Source organism: Sinohyriopsis cumingii, chromosome 2, assembly GCF_028554795.1.
Source record: "Sinohyriopsis cumingii isolate HCF-2022 chromosome 2, ASM2855479v2, whole genome shotgun sequence".
Classification (NCBI taxonomy): Eukaryota; Metazoa; Mollusca; class Bivalvia; order Unionida; family Unionidae; genus Sinohyriopsis; species Sinohyriopsis cumingii.
In genome coordinates this window covers 100106366-100132704 of record NC_142962.1, presented here as the reverse complement: position 1 = coordinate 100132704, position 26339 = coordinate 100106366, and the positions used below count along the sequence as shown (strand labels likewise).

At 36.2% G+C, this 26339-nt stretch overlaps 1 protein-coding gene across 1 annotated transcript; it reads left to right on the top strand.

The window, feature by feature from the left end:
* The first annotated feature begins 2671 nt into the window (after positions 1–2671).
* On the top strand, positions 2672–25362 carry LOC149805472 (cytochrome P450 2B4-like). Its single transcript, XM_089950063.1, has 8 exons — positions 2672–3147; positions 4953–5178; positions 5784–5907; positions 11549–11702; positions 13027–13163; positions 14802–14898; positions 17788–17994; positions 24574–25362. The coding sequence occupies exons 1-8, from the start codon at positions 2811–2813 to the stop codon at positions 24783–24785; spliced, it is 1494 nt and encodes a 497-aa protein (XP_089806189.1). The 5' UTR covers positions 2672–2810; the 3' UTR covers positions 24786–25362.
* Positions 25363–26339: the final 977 nt, after the last annotated feature.

Below are 26339 nucleotides of genomic sequence, written 5' to 3'. Positions count from 1 at the left end.
GGGGTTGGGTGCATAAACGTCTTATGCTATAAACTGCCATTGACTTCTCTGGTCAAGTGGATAATATTCTTATGCTTTGTTTTAACATAGGTGTCCAAAATATGGACTTTTTGATTTTTTATGCTTTTTTATACTAGGTCGCTGATTGTATACAGAAACTGGCCCCTGTCCCCTAAATGTTTAAACTGCTAGTAGTTATCTCCCTTGGATCTTGTTACACCTGCGGTAATTAGTAGTAAAACTTGTTTTTAAAAATAAATTACATTAATGTTATACTTAAAATTTAAAATATTAATATAAATCATTTAATGATACATACAGAAAAAAAAATTCGAAGGAAATTTCAAATATATTGTTTAGAATAGAATTGTCTCTTCCATCAAAATGTATCTCTTCATTCAGAATGTATCTCTTCCATCAGAATGTATGTAACTTAGTCTCTTCCATCAGAATGTATGTAACTTAGTCTCTTCCATCAGAATGTATGTAACTTAAGTCTCTTCCATCAGAATGTATGTAACTTAGTCTCTTCCATCAGAATGTATGTTCTCTTCCATCAGAATGTATGTAACTTAGTCTCTTTTATCAGAATATATGTAACTTAGTCTCTTCCATCAGAATGGATATAACTTAGTCTCTTCCATTAGAATATATGTAACTTAGTCTCTTCCATCAGAATATATGTAACTTAGCATCTTCCATCAGAATGTATGTAACTTATTCTCTTCCATCAGAATGCATGCAACTTGATCATAGCTTTGTTAATACACGTTTCGGTCCTCGACTGGCAGTCATGTTTAACTATTAAAGCTCAGGTATAGTACAATGAACTGCGTAACTAGATCACATACAAAACGTCGTAATACTGGCGTTCATGCGTTTCATCTGGTGTTTAAGGGAGACAAAATTATAAATTTTCATATGAAATCTCGACAGCTTTGAAAAAACATGTACGTGGATCTTTAAAGCGAAACCTACCGTCTAACCGTGGAACTGGCCGTCGATTCGTGATCGAATAGTGCAGGCCTATAATCAAATTTTATGATCCATTACTTTTCAAGCGTATACAAGGCTTTTCTATTGTCAGTGGGAGAGACTGATTCAAAATGTTATGTAAACAAGGACCCAATTATGTTGCATATATATATACATACATACATCCATGCATACATGCATGCATACATACATATATATATATATATATATATATATATATATATATATATATATATATATATATATATATATATATATATATATATGTGTGTGTGTGTGTGTGTGTGTATATATATATATATATATATATATATATATATATATATATATATATATATATATATATATATATATATATATATATATATATATATTGAATAAGAAAACATAGGAAGAAAGGGTGCCATGGGGCGGATCCAATAGTATCTTTTAGGGTAGTGTAAACAGGTACACGAGGAGTCCAGTTGTCGAAGCCCGCGGAAGCATGTGTATTTTCCGTGTATCCAGGGCATACTTTTAACCGTTTAGCTAATGAGAAACGCAGTATGTGAAACATTACAGTTGTTTCACCCCCATTTTCTTTGTCTTTTTGGGGGTAGGTAAGACTTTGTCCTCCACCCTTCCCTTATGCCTGACACTTTGCTTATTTGCGTGAAGGTAGCCGCAACTGGTTGAGCGTTAGACTCGTAATCCAAGGGTCGCGGGATCTATAACTGCATAGGCCAGCACAGGGTGACTACCTTTGGTGTATTGGGAAAGACATCGAGCTCCCTTTTTCTCTTTATGATACAGCCAAGGAAGTATTCAAGGTATCGTTAAAATAAAAACAACAACAATTATTTGAACGATGCCATCTAAATACTTTTAGCTTTGAAGCCAATGAAAGACTTGGACAAAACAAACTGCATCCTTCTGCTCGTAGGTCCTGCATTCTGGGTTTGAGATGAGTAACCTTGAAAATAAGCACTCCTTTGGGAAATTTATCACACATAAAGCAGAAGAGAACAGTTAAGTATCTAATCCATTTTCATTCTTTCTTTTAAAACATGGTTTGTTACAAAATCACAATAGTACTAAGAGACGACATATTTTCATTCATTTATGTAAACATTGACAGAATTTTGAGGCAAACATTTATAAAATTGCTTTCACTAAATCAGAGTAATATGAAGTGATCCTGTATCATTTCGTATCAGCGCAAAATCATAACGCAGGTACAGAAGGCTTTTAAAGTGCCTATTCCTCAATTGTGATATTTATTTGATATAGGATCTGTCCATATATACTTTGTTAATCTTTTTCATGGCAATAGATGCATATTCACCGCCTTCTCAACATTTTGAAATGCATTCGGTGCTTTGCTTTCTGTAGCTACATTAATACCTGTAATAAGTGGGTTGCAGTCACCCACTCTTTCGTGAAAAATGACGATCCAATGTATCAGCTTGTACTTGGAATCAATATGCCATGGCCCTTTTACATTATATACAGTGCTCAGGGTTCGTCCTACTGGATCAATTCTTTGAATAGTTTCTCGCAAGCGCCATCTCTCTGTATGCATGCCACAATCCCGATTGACTCCCTTCGATACTGGATTCGACAACATTAGGTGTGCTATGCAATATATCACAAACTCGGCTGTCAAGGTCGGGGTCATTATAGATAAAGAAGCATTTAACTGTAAAACAATGATCAAATCTGGCTTGAAACTAAGACTTAGTCATAAAGTAGTACTCAGTGGACTGTATAAAAACACGTCGTGGTTTCAAAGCGGCCTGCATATTGTCTTTGCTTAGCACACAAACTTGGACGAAATGCCAGCTTTAGAAATATTAATAATTGCTCTGGTGATTTTCATCGGATACAAATTTGTCCTGAGCAGATCACCTAAAAATCTTCCTCCGGGACCGAAGTCTCTTCCGGTCGTTGGAAATCTTTTTGACTTTCCTGGTAGCAAACAAGCGTACAAAGATTTTCTCATGTTCAGGGAGAAGTACGGGGATGTTGTTCGCCTAGTTCTCGGACCTTTTCAGAATATCATTTTAGTGTTCGGTCGCAAGGCAATACACAAAGCCCTATCTGAGCAAGGAAAGGATTTCAAATTCAGGCCAACTAATCTGTATGTGATTAACAAGGTTTTTCGTGGCAAAGGTAAGCAACATCTGAACACGAAAATGATGACTCAGGGTAAAATTAAGGTAGAATAGTGCTACATCCATGCACAATCTAAGTACCATTGCCTGAACTAATTTCCCCAGTAGGCAGGCAGAAAGAGACGTACAAACATAAATATTTAGCATTCTTTTAAATTGGTACAATACATTCATTAAAACGATACAGAATATTAGCAGGTACACGCTTTTCAACACAAAGAACGATACAGACTTCAAAAATGAAAATTATGTATTTCTGGTAATTTTTTGTGTTTTCCGCACAAAGAACATGTCAACATTGTTCTACACCTGTATTTGTTTGGTAGCTGTTAAGAAACCGTCCATTTTGTTTGGGGTGGGGCTGGGATTTTGAAGATAAAATGACTGGCTCTCAAATAGTTATTACAAAGTTTCTTACAGAGATTTATAGAAAAGAAAAGAACATATGATATTCATTATGTTAGTTTTTTTTAAAAAAATTAATTATTTTGAGGTAAAACGAAAAACAAAATTAACTCGTCTCGAAAAATAAATCCCAGCCCCCTCCACTTCCGAGAAAGAAATAGATTGTTCCTATCTGAAAGATTATTGGGATATCAAAATGATAAAAATGCAAAATGATTATAAAATATGACCTTGCAAATCCTGATGATAACATCCTAAAACTCTTCAATCCCTAAACAGATAATCATATTCTTCTCGACCTACGAACTAGGTTATAATTCAAAAACATTTTACATGTAATTATTCAGAAATTTATTAGTGAAAATATTCTGGATTTCGAAATTCTCAGAAGATACGCTGCGATATGGAAATAAGGGAGAAAACTAACGCGTACACCTAATGTTCAAATTATGACCAAGCTTTGTCTGTTTCGGCTTTAAAGACCATCATTGGTCAGAGATCATTCGTTGTAAAACTGTCTACGGTTAAAAAAAATGATTGCAGCAAGTATACGCTCGACAGGGAAGAGTTTAAGTTTAATGTTAAATCTGTTTACTCTGAAATATAATTACTCTGAAATATAACCGAAGCCATTCACATTTTAGTTTTTCATAATATTATCCTTTATCTTGATGCATTTAAATAACAACAGTTTGACCACTAATTACCCGTTACATATTGCAAAGGGACATAACTTCTACGTCTTCACGGAGAGAGTGTTGATTGATAAATACTTCAACCAGGTCATTGTTTACCATGTTCTGTCGCTAACATTTGATGTATTAATTGGTTTATCAGCTTTTCGAGTTCTGTGCACTGCAGATGAGCTTACACCTGATTTTTGTTCTATTTTTATTTTTAACTGCACAATATCGGTTGACAAATATAATCTGCAACTTTTAATATAACCATTTCCCAAAGGTCAGTATAAAAGGTTGTAACTGCAGTTAAAGTAAACTTGCATGGCAAAATGATTGAAGTGGTAGGCAGATTTTTTGCTCTAGACGAAACTGCCTCGCAAAAGAACCTCGTCCCTACCACTTGAAACCATGCTCCGAAAAAATAAGCCAAGTTACCTGAAAAGGCTCACAGGGTAGTCGTACGTATTGCCCTCCCCTTACGATCACCCTGTTTTCATGGATATCAGCAAAGAAAATTGGCAGCTAGAGAATAAGCACCATATAAGTAAGATTTACTGCTGTAAAAATAAGGCTTGAAATATTCTATATAATTCGTTGCTTGGCAGTCTAGAAATGTGATCAGTTGTCGGTCGTAGATAAAATATAACCAATATAATAACAATATGTTTTAACTGTTGGAATACTATTTTGTCAAGTTTTGCGTTTCAATTTCATGTAGGTGTTATTTTTGGAAATGGGGATGTACATCAAAAACTGCGAAAGTTTACTTTGGTTACTCTAAAGGACTTGGGAGTAGGGAAGAAGAGTCTTGAGGAATGTATCCAAGACGAGGCACGCATCCTGGGAGACGAACTTGAGTCTTATGGTGATCAGCCGAGGGATATCCGAAAAGCTGTGAAGAGAGCGGTGGCAAATATAATTGCTGGGATCGTTTATGGATCAAGATAATGAATAGATAAACTGTTTTAAAACTACAATATATTTCATTCATCGATCGCTAGAATAAGATTGTTGTTCTAAGTACTATATATACTCTCTTATAAATACAGTCAAACTGCAAGCAACAAAAAACCTGATCTGCCATCGCATAATGCGCCGACCGATCGGGTTTCTGTTATTTTCTTGTTCTGGTTACTCCTAACAAACTATTGACACCCAGATCTGCTGGTGCATTATGTAATGGATGATCCTGTGTCTCTTTGATTTGCACGTGGACTCGCGTTATCAATGAGTATATATCGTAACTTTCTTGACGTATTGATTACTTACCCACTTGAAAATTATATAACAATAAATAACTGCGTCTTTATTTAACTGTATTCGTATAAAAAGGATGATAGCATGTGAGTAATGGTTATGGATGAATCTATTTTGTCGCATTTTGAGTGTATATAACCTTAGAGTGATCATTTAGTATGAATCAGCTTAACACATCTCTGTAAAAGTAGACTTGTGCCTTGATGGATAAGTAAAAATATATAATTGAAGATAGGAACTCTACATTTTATGTTTGATGACCACTTAAATGTATTATCTTTTTGTGATCTAGGCTTGACTATGGTCATCCAGAATTTCTCCGGTTGATACAGAACATAGATACAATATTCACCGCCGCATCTGCAAACCTCCCGGAAAACTTCTTGCCTTTTCTGCTTTACCTACCAAACTCCAAGGTATTTTTGTCTTTCTTCTTACTTGAGTACGGGAGTTACTATGACTCAGCCATTAGCATGCCTGACTCGCAATCAGTACATTGCAGATTACAAATAATCTGATGTAATCTGTAGAATATATAATGTTGTGGAAAATTTAAAAGGAACGGTCCATTTCCAGAAGCCCTATGGTAAGTCTCCTTGCTGCGTCAGAGTCAAGTGATCCTATAAAAGTGATGTGTTTAATCGGTTATTATATCGGTTGCATTACTGTAGTACGTTAAAATTTACAATACTGAACTGTTGGTCTAATGCCTTCATTATGTTAGTGTTCCAACTAGAGTATACTTTTTGGGCTGGCGGGAAGTTCGGGAGGGGGTGGGGGCGGGCGGAAGATATGTCGAAAGAGGCAATTCTACATTAATATCATGTGGTCATTCGTATCAAGATGTCGTCTATTTGATCCATGTACGCTTGGGGACAGGAGTGTAAGTGTACGAGCTGCCCCCTTTCTAATCTATTGTTCGTATACCCTAATGGGTTTACATAAGGCTTGTTTTAGTACCGAAGGACAACAGGTATCTCATACGAGACACATACATCAGCCGTGTCAACAAGTACATAGCCCCGCTGAGGTTCCAGTTGGACACGGCATGCTCAGCCAGACTGTCGGTAAAAAGGGAAGAATATGCGGTTAGTTTAGAATTAACCGACGTATAATTTCACGTCGCTATGCACACATCTTTGCTCAAGTTCCTTCGGTTTGGTTTAGAAAGAACCATTCACCAATTTCGAGCTCTTACGTTTGGCTTCATTATCAGTACAAGGTTTTCACCAAGATCATTCTGCTGTGTCGTCTCTCATTAGGTCGTCCTTGTTAGTGGCCATATCGACAACATTCTCTACAATAACACATGCTAAGTTTATCTTTGGCCACGGGCTTTTGCGTCAGTTATGGTTTCTAATTAATTATTAATTAATTAATAATGAGTCTTTACTCCGTGTCAGCATTTAGTTCCACCTGGGCATATAATTTATTATAAACCTCAGACTTGGTTGTCTCCCTCGCTTGCATACGGTGAGTATCGAGCTCGCAGAGTCGATTTCCGACATGGAGCAGATCGCAGTCTACTCAACGTTGCAGCGGATATGGTTCTCGTCCTGCCGCCTTTTCATGCTTTGTAAATGACCCTGTTAGCCCAATGAAGACCCTTTTCTGCTCGAATCGATCAACAATTCATGCTCTCGAACGAAAAAGTGTCTTTTCTGTGTCAGTGGCGCCACAAGAAATTACTCACGATGGAAATTCCTCTAAGGGAATAGTGCAAAGGCAACATCGTCTTCCCTTTGAAAGCCTCTATCGCACAGTTTCTTAACGTATTGCTCTGGGTCTTTGAGGTGAAAAGTTACAAATTGGCTTCATAGCCAGGAACATGCTGCCGTCAATGGGCAATCTTAGAGTTCTCATCAGTCCCGTCTCGTCCATCGGTGAGTATAATAAGTCAATGATTCAGGACCTGGTTCGCGGTCTCAAATACTAGAAACGCGCATGGAAAAGAGTCGTGGGGCCAGGAAAGGTTTAAAGTGAGCATAAAACAGCATAAAACAGCGCTTTCACTGGATTCGTCTAGTGATTTTACTTGTAAAGAAAACATAATTTATTTCCTTTTCCCCTACCCGAGATTGTCGTTTCGGTCATATGACTGTGAATTGTTCTCGTCTCATATTATGAGTGCAGTTTACCCCAAAACAGGGAGAAATCTTTGCTTCCTCGAGGGTAATCATGCTAGGGATAGGATGCTCAGCATTGTGTCCTACCTATTCCCCTACCACTAATATGCGTGCGGAATGTATTCCAAGGAATATAATGTTTTCAAAATTTAAATTATGTTTCTCTGATAATACCTAACCGATCACATTACTATCAGTTCCTCCCACATCTCAAACTAAAACTATTAAACATTGGTAGCCACCTAGCAGCCGTGTGGGTAGATTAGTAGAAGGGTTTTGGAAAAGTTACTTTCTTTCGCGTGAAAGAAATATATGTGGCAAAGATTCAATTTATCGTCTTTCCACGTTTGCTGGATTCGATAAGTTTCGGAGTTTTTTTTCATAACGTTAATTATTTTTTGAGAAACATAACATCTATTTATGGATTAGCCCAATTTCATTGTAATAAAATATGCGATATAAATTTCAAAGAAATCTGCCCTTAAATTTGTGAAAGTTAACAAAAAATGTAAGTAGAGCACTTTGGTTTTTGAATCCAACAAAGTAAACGATTTAAATAAATATTAATACGTTCCTTTTATATAATTTGCTTACATGCACGGAAGGAAGGGCAGGTTTTACTAAACTGCAATCCGATTATCTTATTTCTTTTTTATATTGAAAAATACATCTTTTCCCTATGTATAGAGTTATACTGGTGTTGCATGTGCTGGTCTTTCAAAATGCCCTAATTTCTGCTAGTGAAATCCGGTTGAGCGTTACCCAGCATATAATCTATATCTCCAACATAATGGAGATCAGCCAAACACCGATATGAAGTCTTGCTCATTTGAATTTTCGATTCACCAATCAAATTACATCATTCACACGTAAGAAAATGAAAAGATATTGGGAACATATCGATTTTATCGATAACTCTCTCTTACACGAAGTGCAACGCTTTATTTGTTTTACTGCTTAAAAAATACCTGGACTGGGAATTCCAAATTTCGGGAGAACACTAACCTTTTCTAGAGGAGGCTTGAGCGCCCTCTTCATCAGATTTGTTGTGGGTTTTTTTACATAAGGGGGTTTTGGGGCTGTTTTTGTTCTCTACTTAGAAGAATACTTCTTTTGTTGTTCTGCTTGTCTCATACTTGCACAGAATATGTAATGTAATAACTAAATGCTGCATTTATAAATTCAATATAGTAGCCTGCAAATATTGATTAACTCATTCCCAGGTCTGTAAAACAACCGGAGACCCCTCCGTTTTCTTCGCTGAATCTGAACTGCTATGCATGCGCTGCACTGCATCCAGTGAACTGGGATGTTTCATTCATTTTGAAAATCAATTAAAAAAATATACTCCCGCCAACGGAAGTAGTGTAGGTTGACACAAGTTTCTTTTATTTCATGGGAAATATGCATACAGAGTTAGGGACAAAGTGCTTTATTTCCCTTTAAATATGTATAATTGATAAAGTATTATGCACTAATCAATGACAAATATAAATCATCTTCTAATTAGAACTTTCGAGATATTTCGGACAGTATCGAAACGGTGAATCCAAATGTTTTCTTTAATACAGTTTCATATCAGAATATTAAATTGTGCCGCTTTGTACATTATTGCATACAAATTTTAAGGTTGTACATTGTTATATAATATTTTAAAATTAAGAACAATCAAATTATGTTATATTGCTTTAATAAAAGCTCAGAGAAGCACCATAGAGAAGTTTGTACACTTTTAAATTTGACAATATTTCTGTACTGATTGTTTTGTCAGTTTTCTACAAATGATAAATAAAATGATAAAATATATGTTCCATCGTTAAAAGTGTATGTCAATGCGGTCATGTAGGCGTATTTGTTCAAAGTAAATTAAATATTAACTGTTGTTCCAATATTGAATTCTAAAATTTATTGATTGAACAAAGTCTGTTCAATGATGATTTGAAATGTCACCAGAAAGCTTTCAGAGAATTTTTTTATCGCTGTGGACTTTTACAGTGGTAGCCAGGCACTAATCTGGGTCAAGAAAAGAGGACGTCGGGTCTATCACAGAGTATAGCTAAGTAGTACGAATTTGTTTTCAACACGCGCTATATATTAATAAAAATAATACTATCATACAGGTTAGAGAATTTTTAATTCGTACACTACGGAGATTGGAACCCAGATCCGCGGGTACACGGCACCAATATATATCAGGGTTTGAAATCAATAACCTTCCAAAGCAATATGGAGGTATGAGTATCTAAATAAAGTGAATAATTTCCGTTAAAGGTATGTGTAATCAAATTTTCAAACATTACACGCATTACAGTTTGTTCTGAACACTTACATGACCTGCATGACTTTTACTATAGGCAGATTTCATTATATATCAAGTTGTAGGGAATGATGTGGTTCTGTGTTTAATCATATATCATGTATATATGTGGATAAAAATTTGTATCTTTGATTATGTAATTATGAATATGGAACTTTAGGAAAAATCTAGCTTAAAGTGAGTTCAATCCAAAAGTGACTGCGAATGTGTTTCTGACCTACGCTAAGTAACAGTACGAATGACCAAATACAATAAATATATCATCAAGTTCATATATAATTTTAGAATTAAACCTCTTGAAAAGAAAATATCCAGACAGTAGTTCAATTATATCTCTTTAACGAAGTTCGATTTCCGAATTAACAATATCAATTGCCCTAGATGAAAAATCTTGTAAATTTGCTGTAGACGTCGAGATTAACAAGATGGATCCGTAAAGTTATTTATATTAAATTTATGCTTGTTAATGTTTTTAGATATTGGTTGACATGTTTGTGAAATATATTTCGTTTTGCAAGTTCTTAAATAAATATCACTAAATGTTGTACAGTTTGTATGATAACGCATCGCAAACATTTCATTGGTATTTATACTAATGAAATAAGCATTTTCGTTAATGAAAGAACAGTACGAACATCTGGGTTTATTATGTTTAGCCGATGAACGATGACTTTGAAAAATTTAACAACCTGTATCGAAAAACGATGAAATCGTGAAATATGATTTCACAGCCAGCCGGTCCTACTCTCCATTTCAATTTTTCCTACTTAATATACATGTTTATATTTCAGCTTCGCCTCTTGTTATTATGTATGCCTTGTTATTATGTATGCCTTGTTATTATGTATGCGTATGTACATATATGAAGTTCTTCTTTCGGCTTTTTTTTTTCTTCTTCATCAGAGTGTTCCATATGGAATATGCAAACATATGCAAGGCAACATAGGTGCCAGTTGCCTATCCCTTCTGTAAATAGATTTAAGTTTTACGTTTGCTTATATCCAACTCTTCGTTATGTGATGATAAAACTTTATTGAATGTTCTATCAAATATAAGTATTTTTGTGTCCGGTACCATACAGTGCCAACACTTAAAATATAAAATATTTCCTATAAAAATACCCTTAAAGACATTCAAAAAACTATATGCAACAAATAAAATAAATTACCTCCTTTTGACTCATTTCGTTTTTTTTTTTAAATTTCAATTACAGCTTTGTTTCATGCCATTATTATTACGTCCTCTCCTGGGACCCTTTGAAGTACCAATATTATTCTTGTGATAAAATCTCAGTTTCAATTAGATTGAGCGTTACCTCGTTATCAAATAGAACCTAAATCATGGGTCTCAAATACGCGGCCCGCGGGCCGTATGCGACCCGCCAAGCCGTATCCAGTGGCCCGCAAAATGATTGGCGTCACAAGGTGTTATGAGAGATAACAAAGGTTGTGCGGCCCTTGGGTCATCGAAAATGCCCTCATGCTGCCCTCAGTTTGGTTTGAGTTTGAGACCCCTGACATAAAGTGAATTTTTTCAAATTTTCTGTTTTCATTTTAAATGCTTCTAGTACTTGTAATCGGTTTGTCATATCGTATTATCATGGCTATGTTTCAGGGTAGAAAGATTATCAACGCTTTTGACGAAATGTCTAGGTATGCCAGAAGAAGGATAAAAGAACATAGAGAAACCTTTGATTCCGACAATATCCGGGACTTTGTTGACCTGTATTTGAAAGCTGAAGAGGAAAAGGATAAAGAAGCTGTGAATGGTAATATGTTATCTAGAGCATACGTCGATCATACAACAAATCATTTTATTCGAAAAGAAAATAGTAATGTTCCATTATAGAAACAAGTTTCTTATGTTTGGTATAATAATAAATATCTCTGCGTAGACTATGACAAATATATGTAATTCAGAGAAAAGAAGGGGGCGGGGACTGGAAGTGATTTGCATTTTGCTCATTTGTAATTGACATGTCTCTATAACCTATTACCATCACATGTGATATAAATTCAGACTAAATTTTATTTTCACAACTTTTCCCATATAAATTATTTGTTTTAAGGAAAAATCAAGTGTAAACTTTTATGGCTGAAATATATCGGAGTTTAGGTCATGAGAACTCTATCTTGGAGTGGATTGATTTTATGTGAAGACTCACACCTTTGCCAGCAATATAGTTATCGACAGTGCATGGATATGTGTTAATTAAAATTGTCAGCAGTCCATGGATGTGTGTCTGTGTTAGAAATGCAGTAATATCCGGCGATATGTTAATTATAATACTGCGTAATGCGATGACTGCCATTACACATCCAATTTATAATCTATCTTTAAATGCCAATGTCAGACATATTATCCACATGTAGGAGCATCACGTCTGTACGCGTGGGCTCCAGACTCGGGCTAGTCTAGGTATGTGAGAAAGATTTCCAGTAAATGTCCGCTCGTCGGTCTTTAATCCTTGATCTTTCCCGGGTTCTTACTCCACCAGTTATAGTGGCTGCCATGTGCTGAAAAATGGCGTTAAACCTACAACAACACCCAATGCAGGAACATATACGTAGAAGCACTGTATTTATAATTAATGGAATACTATTCAAAACTAAATATTCATTTTATTTAATATATAATTTTAACATGCCAGTCAGCATTTTCTTGTTCCACAAACTATGGACAATAGCGTGGCTATCAGCTCAGACTGAATTATAATTTACTATATAAAATCAATAGTTACTCTTTCTTGACGTTATCAAAGATTTTATTATTGGTCTTAAACCTGTAGTGGTGGACGTGCATGTTGCCACATATTAACAATACTAGCAGGTCATGGTATTTTAGTATCGTATTATGTATGTCTGCCTGTGAAGTATAAGTACCTGGTTCAATCCTCAGTAATGGCTTTTCTTTGTGACCGCCCTCTTTTACAGCGAATATCTGCACTATCAACTGATTGATTCTACCGAATCCTTTTGATGGGAGCTAAACCAAAGTTCTTAAAAGCAACTGTTCATAATATCATGTGCACATTATATCATACGGAAATAACATATGCAGTGTCATGATTTCATTCCTACTCTATTTTCTAGAGGAGAACATGTTCCGTGTTATTATCGAACTGTTTAATGCCGGGACTGAAACCACAGCGACCGCATTAACCTGGGCCATTTTGTATTTAATGACTAATCCCGATGTTCAGGACAAATGTCAGAAAGAAATAACAGAGGTATGTAAGAAAATCTATTATGATAAATAAGCGCATCTGACATTATAGTCATACATATTAACAAAGTACACATTCTTAATTTTATATACCAAGCACGATTGGTTTAAAAGTCACTAGAACTTTTTATTGGGCTCTTTGACGTATGACCTTATTTTTACCCGACTAAATACAAGGATAATTTTGATAACATTTGCATGAATATGATTACATTCTTTCAATTTTTGTTTAAATTTTAAACCACCTTTCCAAACTTCATTGCAAAAATTTTTGTATCGTTCATATCGTAAGAGTCTGGCTTAGCTAGGTTTAATCCGCACTCAATGACCCCGAAACACCGCTATGTGATCATGACAAACTTCATCTATGCTTGGATACTGAATGAATCTAATTCCAAAAAGGAGTGAACAGCATAGAAACAACTTAATCATTCGAAGTTGGTCGAAGAGTATGAAACTGGTCAGTCTTTCAAGTACAAGCTGATTCATTCGCACCAGAACAGAGGCGCTGGAGGCATGCATGTAATCAACTGGAGATGGATACGATACTGTTTGCAATGAGATAGAGACAGTTGCTTTGAAAATCAAAATATTTAAAGAAACTGACTCATTTTATAGAACGTTTAGCAGTGTAGTATTTATTTAGTCAGATGTACGAGGGGTATTTAAAAAGTTCTCAATATCTTGCCATAACTCTTTTGCTGTCTTTGATCGTGTCCGTAAATTCAATACTGATCGATAGACAAAATAGTAAAATAAAGTCTGCGGACATAAATTTCTGTTATTTTGTACGATTCGGAGGTAGTTTCATTGCTTTAAAAAATGATCGCAAATCCATGAAGATCATTGTCTGCAGTTGGTGATAGGGAAGTGGTTGCTGTGAAGAAGGCAATTGTTGAATATACCCGATACACAATGTAAGATATTTCTACTCTCACGGACATTATTTTGTTATCTGTGGTTTTAATAATCGAAGAATCCTCCATACATTGCTTGGTTAGATTCACTTTTGGCTGAATTCCGGTAAAAAAAACAGTTGCCGAGGACAGACCATCGAATGCCGCCATGCGGTTGGATGTACATGTTTTTAGTGTATGAATAACATACCAAAATGAGTACAAGTGGCAATTAATGACTGGATGATCCGACTTAGAAAGTTTGTTAAGGTGCGTGGTGAGTGTTTTGAGAAGATGCACAGACGTACTGTTCACTAAAAGGAACTGTGTTGTACACCGCATTAATATTCATAAATTTTCAATACCCCTCATAGACAGGAATACTAGTTGTAGAAGGTCTCTGAAAGAACTACAAATGGTCAAACACGACGGATGAATTCAGAAGAAAACATTTATCAACTAATTAAGTACATTAATACTAATGAAGAAAACCCTAAAAACTATATTTTCTAATCGAAAATGTTATGATGTTCAAAGGCATGTGCAAATCTCGTGCAGTGCAGTAGAAACTCGTCTATTGGGTGAAATTTTCTTGGCAGATGCAGCAAGTTTCTTTTCTTTTCTTCTATGACTATTATTAAAAAGGACGCTACTTATGCCAAATTTTATCATAACCTGACCTGATGTTTAAAGGTTAAAACCAACATACAATTTTGTGAATCTACCAGCTACTCTTTAACTTTCAGAACATTGGTTTTGTGCGAGCAGTGACCCTGAATGACAAAGAGGAACTTCCGTATCTGAATGCCACAATAAAAGAAACCCTACGTCTTGCCTCTATAGGTAAACATATAGGAAGGAGCAAGGAATATTCGGGTCACTTTGTAATTTTCTGCAGAGGTCGAAATACACCTCATGCATTTATATACTTACAAAAATATTCGAGGTATTCCGAATGTAGCCAGGATGGGACCTCACTTTCATCCGTGCTGCAAAATATGTTTCGACTTAGCAAAATTTCCCTAGAACCTATTACTCTAAACCAATATATATATATATATATATATATATATATATATATATATATATATATATATATATATATATATATATATATATATCCTTAATTCCTTATTTATGAAGTGATTGTTTACACTTGATACATATTGCACGAGTTACCAGGAGATAAAGAAAACAATTTGCCTATTGTGTCAAACTAAGTAAAACAAATAAAATGAAATTTATGGTGGAATGTTATCTGGAGCAATAAAAAAAGATAAGTGCTTAATTTAAGAAAGAACAACCAATTGTATGTTCAGGAATCCATCCATCATTACAATATTCTATGTTATCATTATTTAAAGATCTATTTGAAATTTTGCACACTGGAAATATCTTCAAGATACCTTGTGCAACAATGCCTTATTACAACTATTTCATTTTGCATTTTGCTTCTGAAAATATTCTCGTAAACTCGTAAATGTTTCAATTAGCCTGCCGTCATATGTAACTCAAACTCTAACACGTGGCGATGCCTATAGATCACCAACCAATAATATGGCTAACAAAGGTGTGAGCATCACATGATTTACAGGCACTCTGCCAACGTGTTGGATAATCAAGCCTATCGTTTCTTGTTAGAATGCCACCATAAATCATATACAAATTCAAATTTTCATCATTTAAACATTTTAAGCGATTTGTTGTTAAATTGCCAACATGCAATAAAATTACAAGGAATTCTTAACAGATAAGTGTTGACAGATTGTGTACGATGTGTCATACTAATCAGCAGGGCGTGTCTGTCTCGGACATTTGATTAAAACCGACTACAGAATCAAGAGCTCATATCAAATTGCTGAAATCCTGTTGGTACAGTGCAAGAAACAATATCTGATAACAAAAGTAGGCATAATGAATACGAAAGCAGCCGTGACTCCAAATATAGGTTATGCTGAAAAATACTTTGAATTGTAATTATATTTATAATCCAAATCTGTGCCTCTCAATCCACAAACTATCATTGTGTTATTCTAAATCACGGAACAATTTTGTAAGAAATTTCAGAAAGCTACGACTTGGAGAACATCATATAAAGATGCCATTTATACTGAATAAAACTATATTTTCTTTTCAATGTAATTGTGTATATAGTAAATTATTTGTTGATGACTCATTACCCTTTCGAGTAAGACTACGATGGGTCTCGCGGACATAGCGATTAATTGTTCATGCACGTGATGGTTTATACATTGATTTAGTAAACGGGATCGGCTGCAAACTTCACCAGTCCACTCGTCGAAGCCGCGAGTCTACATTCTGCTCTGAAAATATAAGAGATATAAGGAACCTAAATTGACTGGCAGCCAGTCTGACGAACTCACAGAACACAACTAATTAATCCAGTACGGTATTAATTCCGTTTTCATTTTGATATCTACTGTGTATGTGCGTTGTTTGGTGTGTCTCTTATATATGGTGCACACTGTGCTTCTTGCATGATTATAGAACAGGGTGATCACAAGAATTGTTCTTTTAATTTTTGAGGAAAATGTTACGACTGATTTTTTAGCACTGACTCGTTATTTTGCTAATCAAATATTGTATTCATATGCAAATGTCATGTTGCAGAAGTTGTCAACTCATTCATCTATAATTTAAATCCATAGGTGTTATAATAGTAATTCCGAGAAACCTTTTTAAAAAAGTACCCACAAACAATTAATAGTATTAGTGCATGTCCGTCAGGAAAAAGACATTCCATCAGTTCAAAATCGCCACCCCAGTAAATTACCATAGCTCCTATGTTAATCATATATTTGTAAATCTACTATCAGCTTGCATGTCGACCGCATTGTCAAAATCAGGGCGATGATGTGGGTCACTTTAGCGTTTCCCAACAACGTCCCACAATTCAAATCAGTTGCCTTGGAAGAGCGAATTCGTCAGGTCAGATGTCCTATATTCTGACATAAAGGTCTGATTGAATACAAAACTAAATGATTTCCCATCAAACATTTAAAAATTCTTGGCCTAAACCGATCGAAAGAAGGACACTATCACTAGCAGGTATCTCATAAACAGAAAAACATATTTAAAGTTCTGTTATGTCCTGGACCTGTTTCTCAAAATGCATCCACCAGAAATATAATACATTAGATTAACTCAACAATACAGATCCTAATAGCACTAGAAGCTCATAGGGAGGTGGAAGAGTGTAGAATCACAATTTCCTAGCTATTTGAATGTAAGACTGACATTAATTTTCTAATAATACGAGTGACATCGTCAGAAATGGTTTAACTACAGCAAAGAAAAACACGTACACACGAGAGGACGAAAACAAATTATGCATACTTACGTCGATCAGATTTTGAAACAATGTAATTACGTCCGATTTAGATAAAGGCAATCTGCATGGTCGGCAAGTTATTCAACTCACAAATAAAAATAGCCATGTTGTCGGCCTTACAGCAATACATATTTTTTAAAGCAGTTTTCAATAGGAACCCATTTTACCTAATCCTAGACCTGCCACAGCTCACCTACTTTACCTAGCCTGAACAGGTAAGACAGATAAGAAGCCGAAGGAACATGGGACCAGTCTATTTAACCAATCCGATAGATAATTTCCAACATCCCTTGTCTATTTATTGTGGTTTTCTTTGCAGTTCTATACTGTACCAGAAAGCAAACGCATCTTTTCAAGAAAACTCGTTTTATTCATTGCAGTTCCAATTGCGACCCCGCATACAGTTCTAGAGGATACACAGTTTGAAGGTTACACTATCCCCAAGGGTTCAACCATTTTGATGCACCTCAACTCTGTCCTTACCGATCCTAGCATTTGGGAAAAGCCTGAGGAGTTTCACCCCGAGAGATTTCTAACGGAGGAGATCAAGAAGAAGGAGAAGGAAATCTTTATTCCATTCTCAATCGGTAAAGTTGTCTTCTTAACTCTCTCTTAATTACTGAGGGTCTAACATTTCGACCAGGGAACCATAATATTATTTTTCTTCTTGTCACTGCACTTATTGGCAAGAAATTTGTTTGTTATATTCAACGGACCCTACATATTTATACCCGTACTCTCGAAGTAGGGGCATTACAGATTCACATTCTTTCCAAACAGAGTCGTGTTACACTTAATGGCATCGCATTATTACCACAGCATTGCTATTATTATTGCGCTCATTCTGACGAAACAGCGCTGTTCTTGGGGAATTAGGCAAACTGAAGAGTTGTTCTTTTACACATTTAATTCCATATGAAGCCTTCTAGTTCTACATGTTTACTGACTGACTTCCTACACTGACTGACTGATCTTAATTTTACAAAGTGTGTGGCCATTCGGCTATGTACGCTCAGTTAATATACACATTACGTACTTTTTAAATACTCGTCTAATAGGTGCGCTCACTAGTTTGACGCTTGCCACACACCTTAATTACGCGTGTCCTAGAGAGACAAGTCGGAGTCCAGGAGGCGTTAGAATTGGACTTTGACGTCGCTGGAAGGCACCAATTGTTTATGGGCTGAAATTTTAATTTTGTTGCCTAAGATAAATTTTGCTGGATTGTACATTGTATAATAGTTTATCAATTTTTGAATACAAAGTTCTGTATTTATGGCTGGCGTTTTACAATGGTTAGTCAAGGTTAGGAAATAAAGAAAGATTTAATACATTTGGTTCAATCCGAAGAGTGTTATTAGGTCATCCAGAGTCTGCAATCATATGCACTTTCATTTTATTATTGGTTTATTTTCAGTTTTATCTTTTTATTGCCATCTTGTGCGACTGGGCCTGGTGATTCGAATTTAATAACCAACTTATATTGAATAATATTGTTTGGAAGGAGTATCTTCAATTCCATGGTGCGTATGCTAACTCTGTTATTTCGATTTCGGGGAGTTCGAATCAGGTAACTCTTTGTGCGGTGTGGACCTGATGGCCAGGACTTAGGACCACCTTCTAATCTTAAATTTGTGTTAACCAGTTTAATCGTGTTGCAAAGTAATCTAAACAGTGCCACATTGTGCGGTGGAGCGTGATGATTTGGGCTTGTGACCACCTTATATTGTATAAGTTTTAAGGTTTGCTTGAGCTTGTCAGATACTCGCTGGACTTTTTTGTTGCCATCACCGATCTGAGAGAGAGATATGGGTAAGAAGAATTTTGTCCTCTTTAGGGTATTATTCATGCAGTAGTGGGCAGAGATACACCTAGTCATATTAGTTGTGTAATTCAAAACAGGAGTGACAGAGGTATATATAGAATAGAGTAATTGGTAACGTTTAATTTGAAGAGAAAGAGGGTAAAAGAGGTGCACAAAAAAGCATAAAGGGCAAAGTAGTATTGAAAACTCTGTACTATATATGCCTTGTGATTGCTGATGTAAATAATCTGCCTTGAAGTTGTGTATAACATCCCCTTATTTTCCATTCATTTACATTCCTTGGTGGGTCCTTCTTTTGAATGACAGTCCAGTTTGCTCAGTTTTGGACGTCTCTTTGACAAGGCCAACTGGACGCCATTTATGGAGGGGTTCATGTTTAGAAAGGTACTTGTTTTAGGTGGGAAAGAGGTTATGTTTGGTGGTTCTTCTTATAATTTATTTATCTGTATCTGATTTGTCCATGTTTGATTGTCAGCCACGTTTCGCTGACGCTAGATCGTCTCTTCGACATGGAGAAATGGCTTAGAGTATTTGTTTACGTGGAAGCGGTTACGTTTGCTGTTTCTGCATATATTTGTGTTCGATAAACTACCTGCACTTTTTCTTTCTTCGTTCCTTTGATTAAAGTCGCCTGCGCCAATCAGGGCATGTGCGACTAGTCAATGCCCACACCGTGGACTGTTTAATTTATCGTATGGGAGGGAAAAAGAGCCACACTCCCATACGCTTCAATGCACACAATCTGTGCTACGTAATTAGGTCGGAACGCTCCGGTGACCTAGTGGTTAGAGCGTCCGCCTCGGATGCGGAAGGTCGCGGATTCGATCCCAGGCCGAGTCATACCAAAGATGGTACTAACAGCTGCCTCGCTTGACGCTCAGCATTAGGAGGTTAGTGTTAGGACTGGTCGGCCTGTTGTCAGGATAATGTGACTGGGTGGGACATCGTGATACATGTCTGCGGCATGATGCTAGACATCACTATAAACTGCCACACTGCAGACATCGTAGCGATATGACTGAAAAATTGTTAAAGCTACGTTAAAAATCCAAAACACACACACACACTTAATTAGGTCGAGTTCTAGGAGACATAAAGTTCCTACCGACAATGTCAAGAAACCACATGGGTGGGAATCGAAACCACACACACACACACACACACACACACACACACACACACAGACCCATAATCGTACGGTCGCTGTATCTTGCATTTAGACGCCAGGTGAGTTTTAGCATCACACACAGACCCCACCTCGGTTCCGTGCGTTGACGTTCATCGGGGCACTTGATTACTAGACATGTGGGAATCGGCCAACACACTCGTCTTTGTATGTTCGAGCCAAGGCAGGAATAAAGGGGACTCGGCGGGAAAATCCAAACGTCGACTGGAACGTTAAAAGGCCTAGACGTACTAAATCCAAATTATGCCCAGTAACTAGATCGGGATATTCCCTATTCTGTGTAAGCCATAATCTTAATTTGAATCAAGCTTACCTATGGTTAAAAAGTTTCCTACAAAGAATTTAGAATTTGGTGTAAAATACTTTTATCAAGAGTCAAAGAGTCGCCTTAATTTATTCGTCAAAATTGGAAGGTGAATCAACTTTTGAACGGTGACTTAAGGGTCAAATTCGTTTCCATAACAGTGCTACCAAACGGTTTTCCTAGCCATGATGGAAACCTAGGACAAGAGGCAATTTGATTAGAGACATGAAAAGGGCTATTATATCGGCAGACTAAATGTTCGGCGGTGTTCCTGCTCTTCCCATACTTCCTTTTGACACTCATTCCTGGAATGCCACAAACCCATGAATCGCATTGAGATGTTCTGCTGCCTCCACCAGACCGGACAGGGGGTAGCTAAGATATGCAGCCCGGCAGAAGCGGCTTACAATGCGTACCCAGAACTGCCATTGTTGTGGTCTTGGTCTCCTGGTTTTTGCAGATCTCCATGCCATATATTTAATGGCATTGATGAAATGGCTGGCTTTCTTGAAATCATCCAATCCAGAGTGGAGTCCCATATCCAAAAGACTTTGCCTATCGGGCTGGCAATCTTCTTCTTCCACTCCCTCTTGTCCTTCTTCCAATGACTGAATTGCATCATACTCATTGTGCTGTTGGGTTGGATTACTCATATGCAATGATGCATCGTCTGGTTCCTCGGCAATATCCGGTGGTGATCTTTCTGTTTGTGTTTCTTGATTAATATTTGTAGTCCGCCGTTGTGTTATTTTGGTATTGGTGGTGGAAGTCCTAATTAGATTGGCAGTTTCAAGACTGGACGAAGGAATCGGTACTTCGATTTTATACCCTAGAAGGTTCAGAGCATGGTTAGAAGCCCGAAAACGAGCTTCCTTACTCCTCTTTTCCCCTGACCTATTTTCCTCGATCTATCCGCCTCACACATCTCAGTGACATCTCTCCCAGCATTGATTTATATTTCGTAGCCCCATACCAGTAATAGTGTAGTCCTATTTGAGCCTGTCCTCAGGATCCAGCTGGTAGCCAGGCTGTACCTATGTCACGAAAGACCCTTATCGCAGGCGTAGGTATAAAATCAGTACCTGGTAACTCTAAAGCTGCGTCGCTACTTTTGACATTGCTTTCATCCTAATGCTGATATGCACAGCTCGCTGTATTCACCGCAACTACTTCCTGAACTATCGTTGACTCAGTTTTATCAATGATCTATGCGGACATCAGAAAAGCATTCCTTGAAAACCGTTCAAGACTAATGCAGATATTCATCTAAATATAACATGCAAAATAAAATGCACAAACCTAAATTCTTTAACTAATTTATAGCAATATCTCCCCACTCCATTCACACTTCTCGGTAGGATTGAATGTATACTTGGAAAATTACTTGTGAAATGTTTCTTTATGAGCTAATTCATTACAATTTACACTGTAAATACTTGACTCTATTTTGAGCACTTTGCCTTCCTTAAGGAGCTATACATTTTGCAAGAAATGGTCACCAATCGAAATGTGTTTCCATAAAGAAAAACATTGCTGTCTCTGATTTAGTTTGAGTTTACAAACACAATAATTCGCCAAAATAGGTTTCTTTGTTTAAACGACAAGAGAACCTGAATGTAACACCCCCACCCTCCTGGTAGTTGACACCATGTTTAACAAGGATTGCTGCTACTAAATTAAGAGTAAACACAGATATGCCGCTCTATCATAACCCAATAATGATTACATTTATCAAGAGAATTACATGCAGCTGTGTCATTTCATCACAGACAACGATAACTACAATACCATCTGAAATTATTAAATCTAGCACTACAATATTTGGATAATAGCGATCGACAACAAGAAAAGACGATTATTTAAATATTTATGGTCGGACCCTTATTAGATATATTTTCAGTTTTTACCACAATACTTATATTAAGGATGTCTCTTAAGATGTTAGGGATATCAAAAGTAGACCAATATGCTCTACTTTCCAGGATCTACCGAGGACTGCGTAAAAGTTACGCAAGGCTTTTATTTAGATGCCATATCATCAAATCTTGCACTGTAGTGTATTTTGGATGAAGTTGCGTTAAAGACACAAATTGTATAGTTGTGACCTATTTTTCAGGATTTATAAAAAATTCGTAAGATTCGATTCAGCGCTAGTACTGCAGAACACTTTCACTTCCAGTCATCAAACTTGATTAAGGGGTGCATGGTGGAAGAAGAGGGAGAAGAATATACTTCTATTCTAAAACTATACAATTGCTAATGTTAGGTATATTTAACTTGTATTGTGTTATTGATCTATTTCAATAATTGACGGTAGGTGTTTTGGCTTTCCGGACCTTTGTAAACAATATATTTTATAGCTAATTCTTGTGTAGGGTCTTAGAATATGTTTGACGATCATTATTAATTTCAAGTAATCACGTTCATTTGAATCTGAGTTCAGGAGGTGGGTGGGTATTCTACTTGGGAAATACCTGATTTAAATGTTCTTTAATAAATGTTTAGTAAGAGACATGACCTTATTTACAACTTGGAATGTACTGGGAATGAATTGATGGTAAAACGCCTCTCATTCTGGTCCTCATATTGTGACTTTGGTTTTTATATAAAGGAGAAGTAAACAGAAATTCGTTATTCCCATCTTAACACCAGTCTGTAGAGAATTCAGTTTTAGTTTTACTTTGGTTAATATTTGAGATGATTTAATTTTTCTAAATTATTCACTGCAATTAAACAATGCTCACTAATACTTTCAGCATAAACCAGTATTTTGCGATTATTGAGAATTTCTTTAGAGACTTCTGGATTATAGCATTATGACACATGACGAATGTTAGCACATCAACACTATTTTATGCTGTTGGTATATCAATACTTTCAAGACTGAAATTCATTCGGAACACGACTGGAATTCATTAGGAATACTCTCTAGTTTTGGACTTGTGATAGATCGTTTAGGACTATTTGGGTTTTAATTCACACTGCTGTAAGTTCTTTTAATATTTTCACTTTGTATTCTAGGAAAATCAATTATTTGTTAAATTTTACAAAACTTGCTGGTTTTCTCTCTTTCTGTTACTTAGTTTAAGACCATAAATTCGTAGCAATAATAACTTAACCTGAAGTTCAAAGTTTTGAAGGACTGACCTTGAAACCAAAAGAACGACAGTATCCTTAATGCCACCAAAATTACAATTTTAGGAGAACATACATGTTATATCCCACAATTTGTTTTCAAAGACCCACAGATTTTACACCCAGGTTCTCTAAACCGTTAGTTAGGCGTTTCCGTGAGTCCCCGTGAAACCTATCTGTCCTTGCTGTAACTCTTATATTGCCACGAATGTTGGCTTGAAACTTCCATTGGGACATTTAGTGTTAAGGCTATTGTTTTGAGCTGTTTTAGTTAGAACACGCACTGCGTGAGATATAGCAATATACTCCATGCCGTACGATGTGTATGTAGAATCATGTTACAGTATGCAACGTGAGATCCTATGGCATATATTGCACGTAAACATTCGGCTTTATGTTACACATGTAGATCCATTTTTTAGAACGTAGATGTAACGGTTAGTGAGGCTTCCAGGATATTCAACTCACGCTTCAAATGCAGGATGATTGTCAGGATATATGTTAGTGCAAAAATCAGCACAAGTAAACTATTTCTTCACCTCTGTTTTACTTATGGTTGTACTGACTTCAGTATTCATGAACTATACTGTTAACTGATATAATCGGTTATCCCATGCTCATGATGTTTTATGGAATACTTACAGGTATGCTAGATGAGTGTGACAACGTGGACATTGCTTATTTGCGAGTGTCAGTGTATATGATTTAAATTTCAGGCCCTAGGTCCTGTCTTGGAAAGCACCTAGCTATGATGGAATTATTCTTATTCCTGGGCAATTTACTGCAGCGGTTTACATTCAAGATTCCACCAAGGTGCCAGACGCCTTCGGTAGAAAGGGTCCATACTGGTATCACGTGCCAACCACATCCCTACCAAGTTTGTGTTGTGCCAACTAAGGGGCAGGATGCTTCAGTTTGTGACAGTTAATGCTCACTCTTGACGAGTCTGACTGAAATGGAAGTGTATTTTAGTACTATCGACAGATTGCCGCTATTAACCATCAAACATGATTTAGGTTTGAATATATTCATATTTTAGCTGCATATATTTTAAAATTAAGAATTTGAGTGATAGTCATTGGAGAAACTGTTAGCATATCAAAGTCTGCATGCTTACATTACTCCAAACTCACTGATAATATCCAGTTCACAATATTAGTAGAGAATCACTGACTTGAACAATCAGCTGTCTTAGAAAATGAATATGTGTTTCGACCTATTCATATGCTGATTACACGCTTTAGCCAGCTGGAACAATCTTACATTACTGACTCAGATTTTTCATATGACTCACCTGATGTTAGCTTTGCATGGAAATCGCATTGAAGTTCGCTGTTCTTTAGACTCTCCTTGAAAAATTATAATGTTTAGGCACCTAATGTATTTTCCGTCTCTCTTTTTATTATAAGAATAACACCATAATGACGTCTTACTTAATAGAACGTTGTTATATTTTTATATCGCATATATGTATGACCTGAGTATGATTAAAAATAACGCTTTTCTTTGCTTTGTTATTCTGTTCTTCGGTTATTATCCTCTCAGTGTGAAATCTTGTGGAAGCATCGGCATTTACATGTAACTTCACGTAGCTTGACATCTGCATAGACTGACAAGTATGACGGAGGTCTCGCTACATTGAGGCTAGATTGACGAATCACAAAGCTCCACCTATATTTCACCAGCTGTTAGTCAAGGCAGGGAAGCAAATAATATTATTTAGTTCCCGGTCAAGCATTGCATATTAGTATTTCTATTGACAGCTTCCCAAACGCGAGTCGTGGTCTTTTTTTAAAAACATTTATTACGTGATAATACATTGAGAGGTCTTGTTAACTGATGGTCTATCGCCTACTTTATAACCTGAAGAAATTCACACTGTTATAAATGTCTTTGAAAAAAACTGTCTTAACATTTTGACACTAAACTGTATTAATCATTTTGTACTAAGGCTGGTAAATTTTCAAACGAAAATCGTTGGTTTTGAAGACATTACGTTGCTAATTAATAGGTTTGGTTATCTCTGACCTCGCGATTCGTTAATTAAACCGTAAAGGCCGAGATGCATTGATCTGTGTAGCTAAGCATTAACATCACTGAATAAGGACTGACTATTCGTATGGAAAGCCTCAATGCACAACAAAATGATCCCAACTAAAAATGGAAAAAAAAAACAAGACACGGAGCGTAAAGATTCATCTGTCATTCTGTTCGAGTTTAACGAGCGCGAGTTCGAATCGATTAATGCCAAATATAAGTTCATACGATGTTAACAAATCAAATTAACTCACTTAAAGTTTAAATACATTGAACGAACAACATGGTATGCAGCTTACAGTTTAATTACGAGCAAATTTACATGACTCTAATCTTGTTTTAATAATTATGTGCATAGTGCAAATTGCCAAAATTGAGTACAGTTGCACGAAAGAAACGTTTAGCTTAAGCATCAAATATATCATAACAGTGTTTGTTTGTTTCG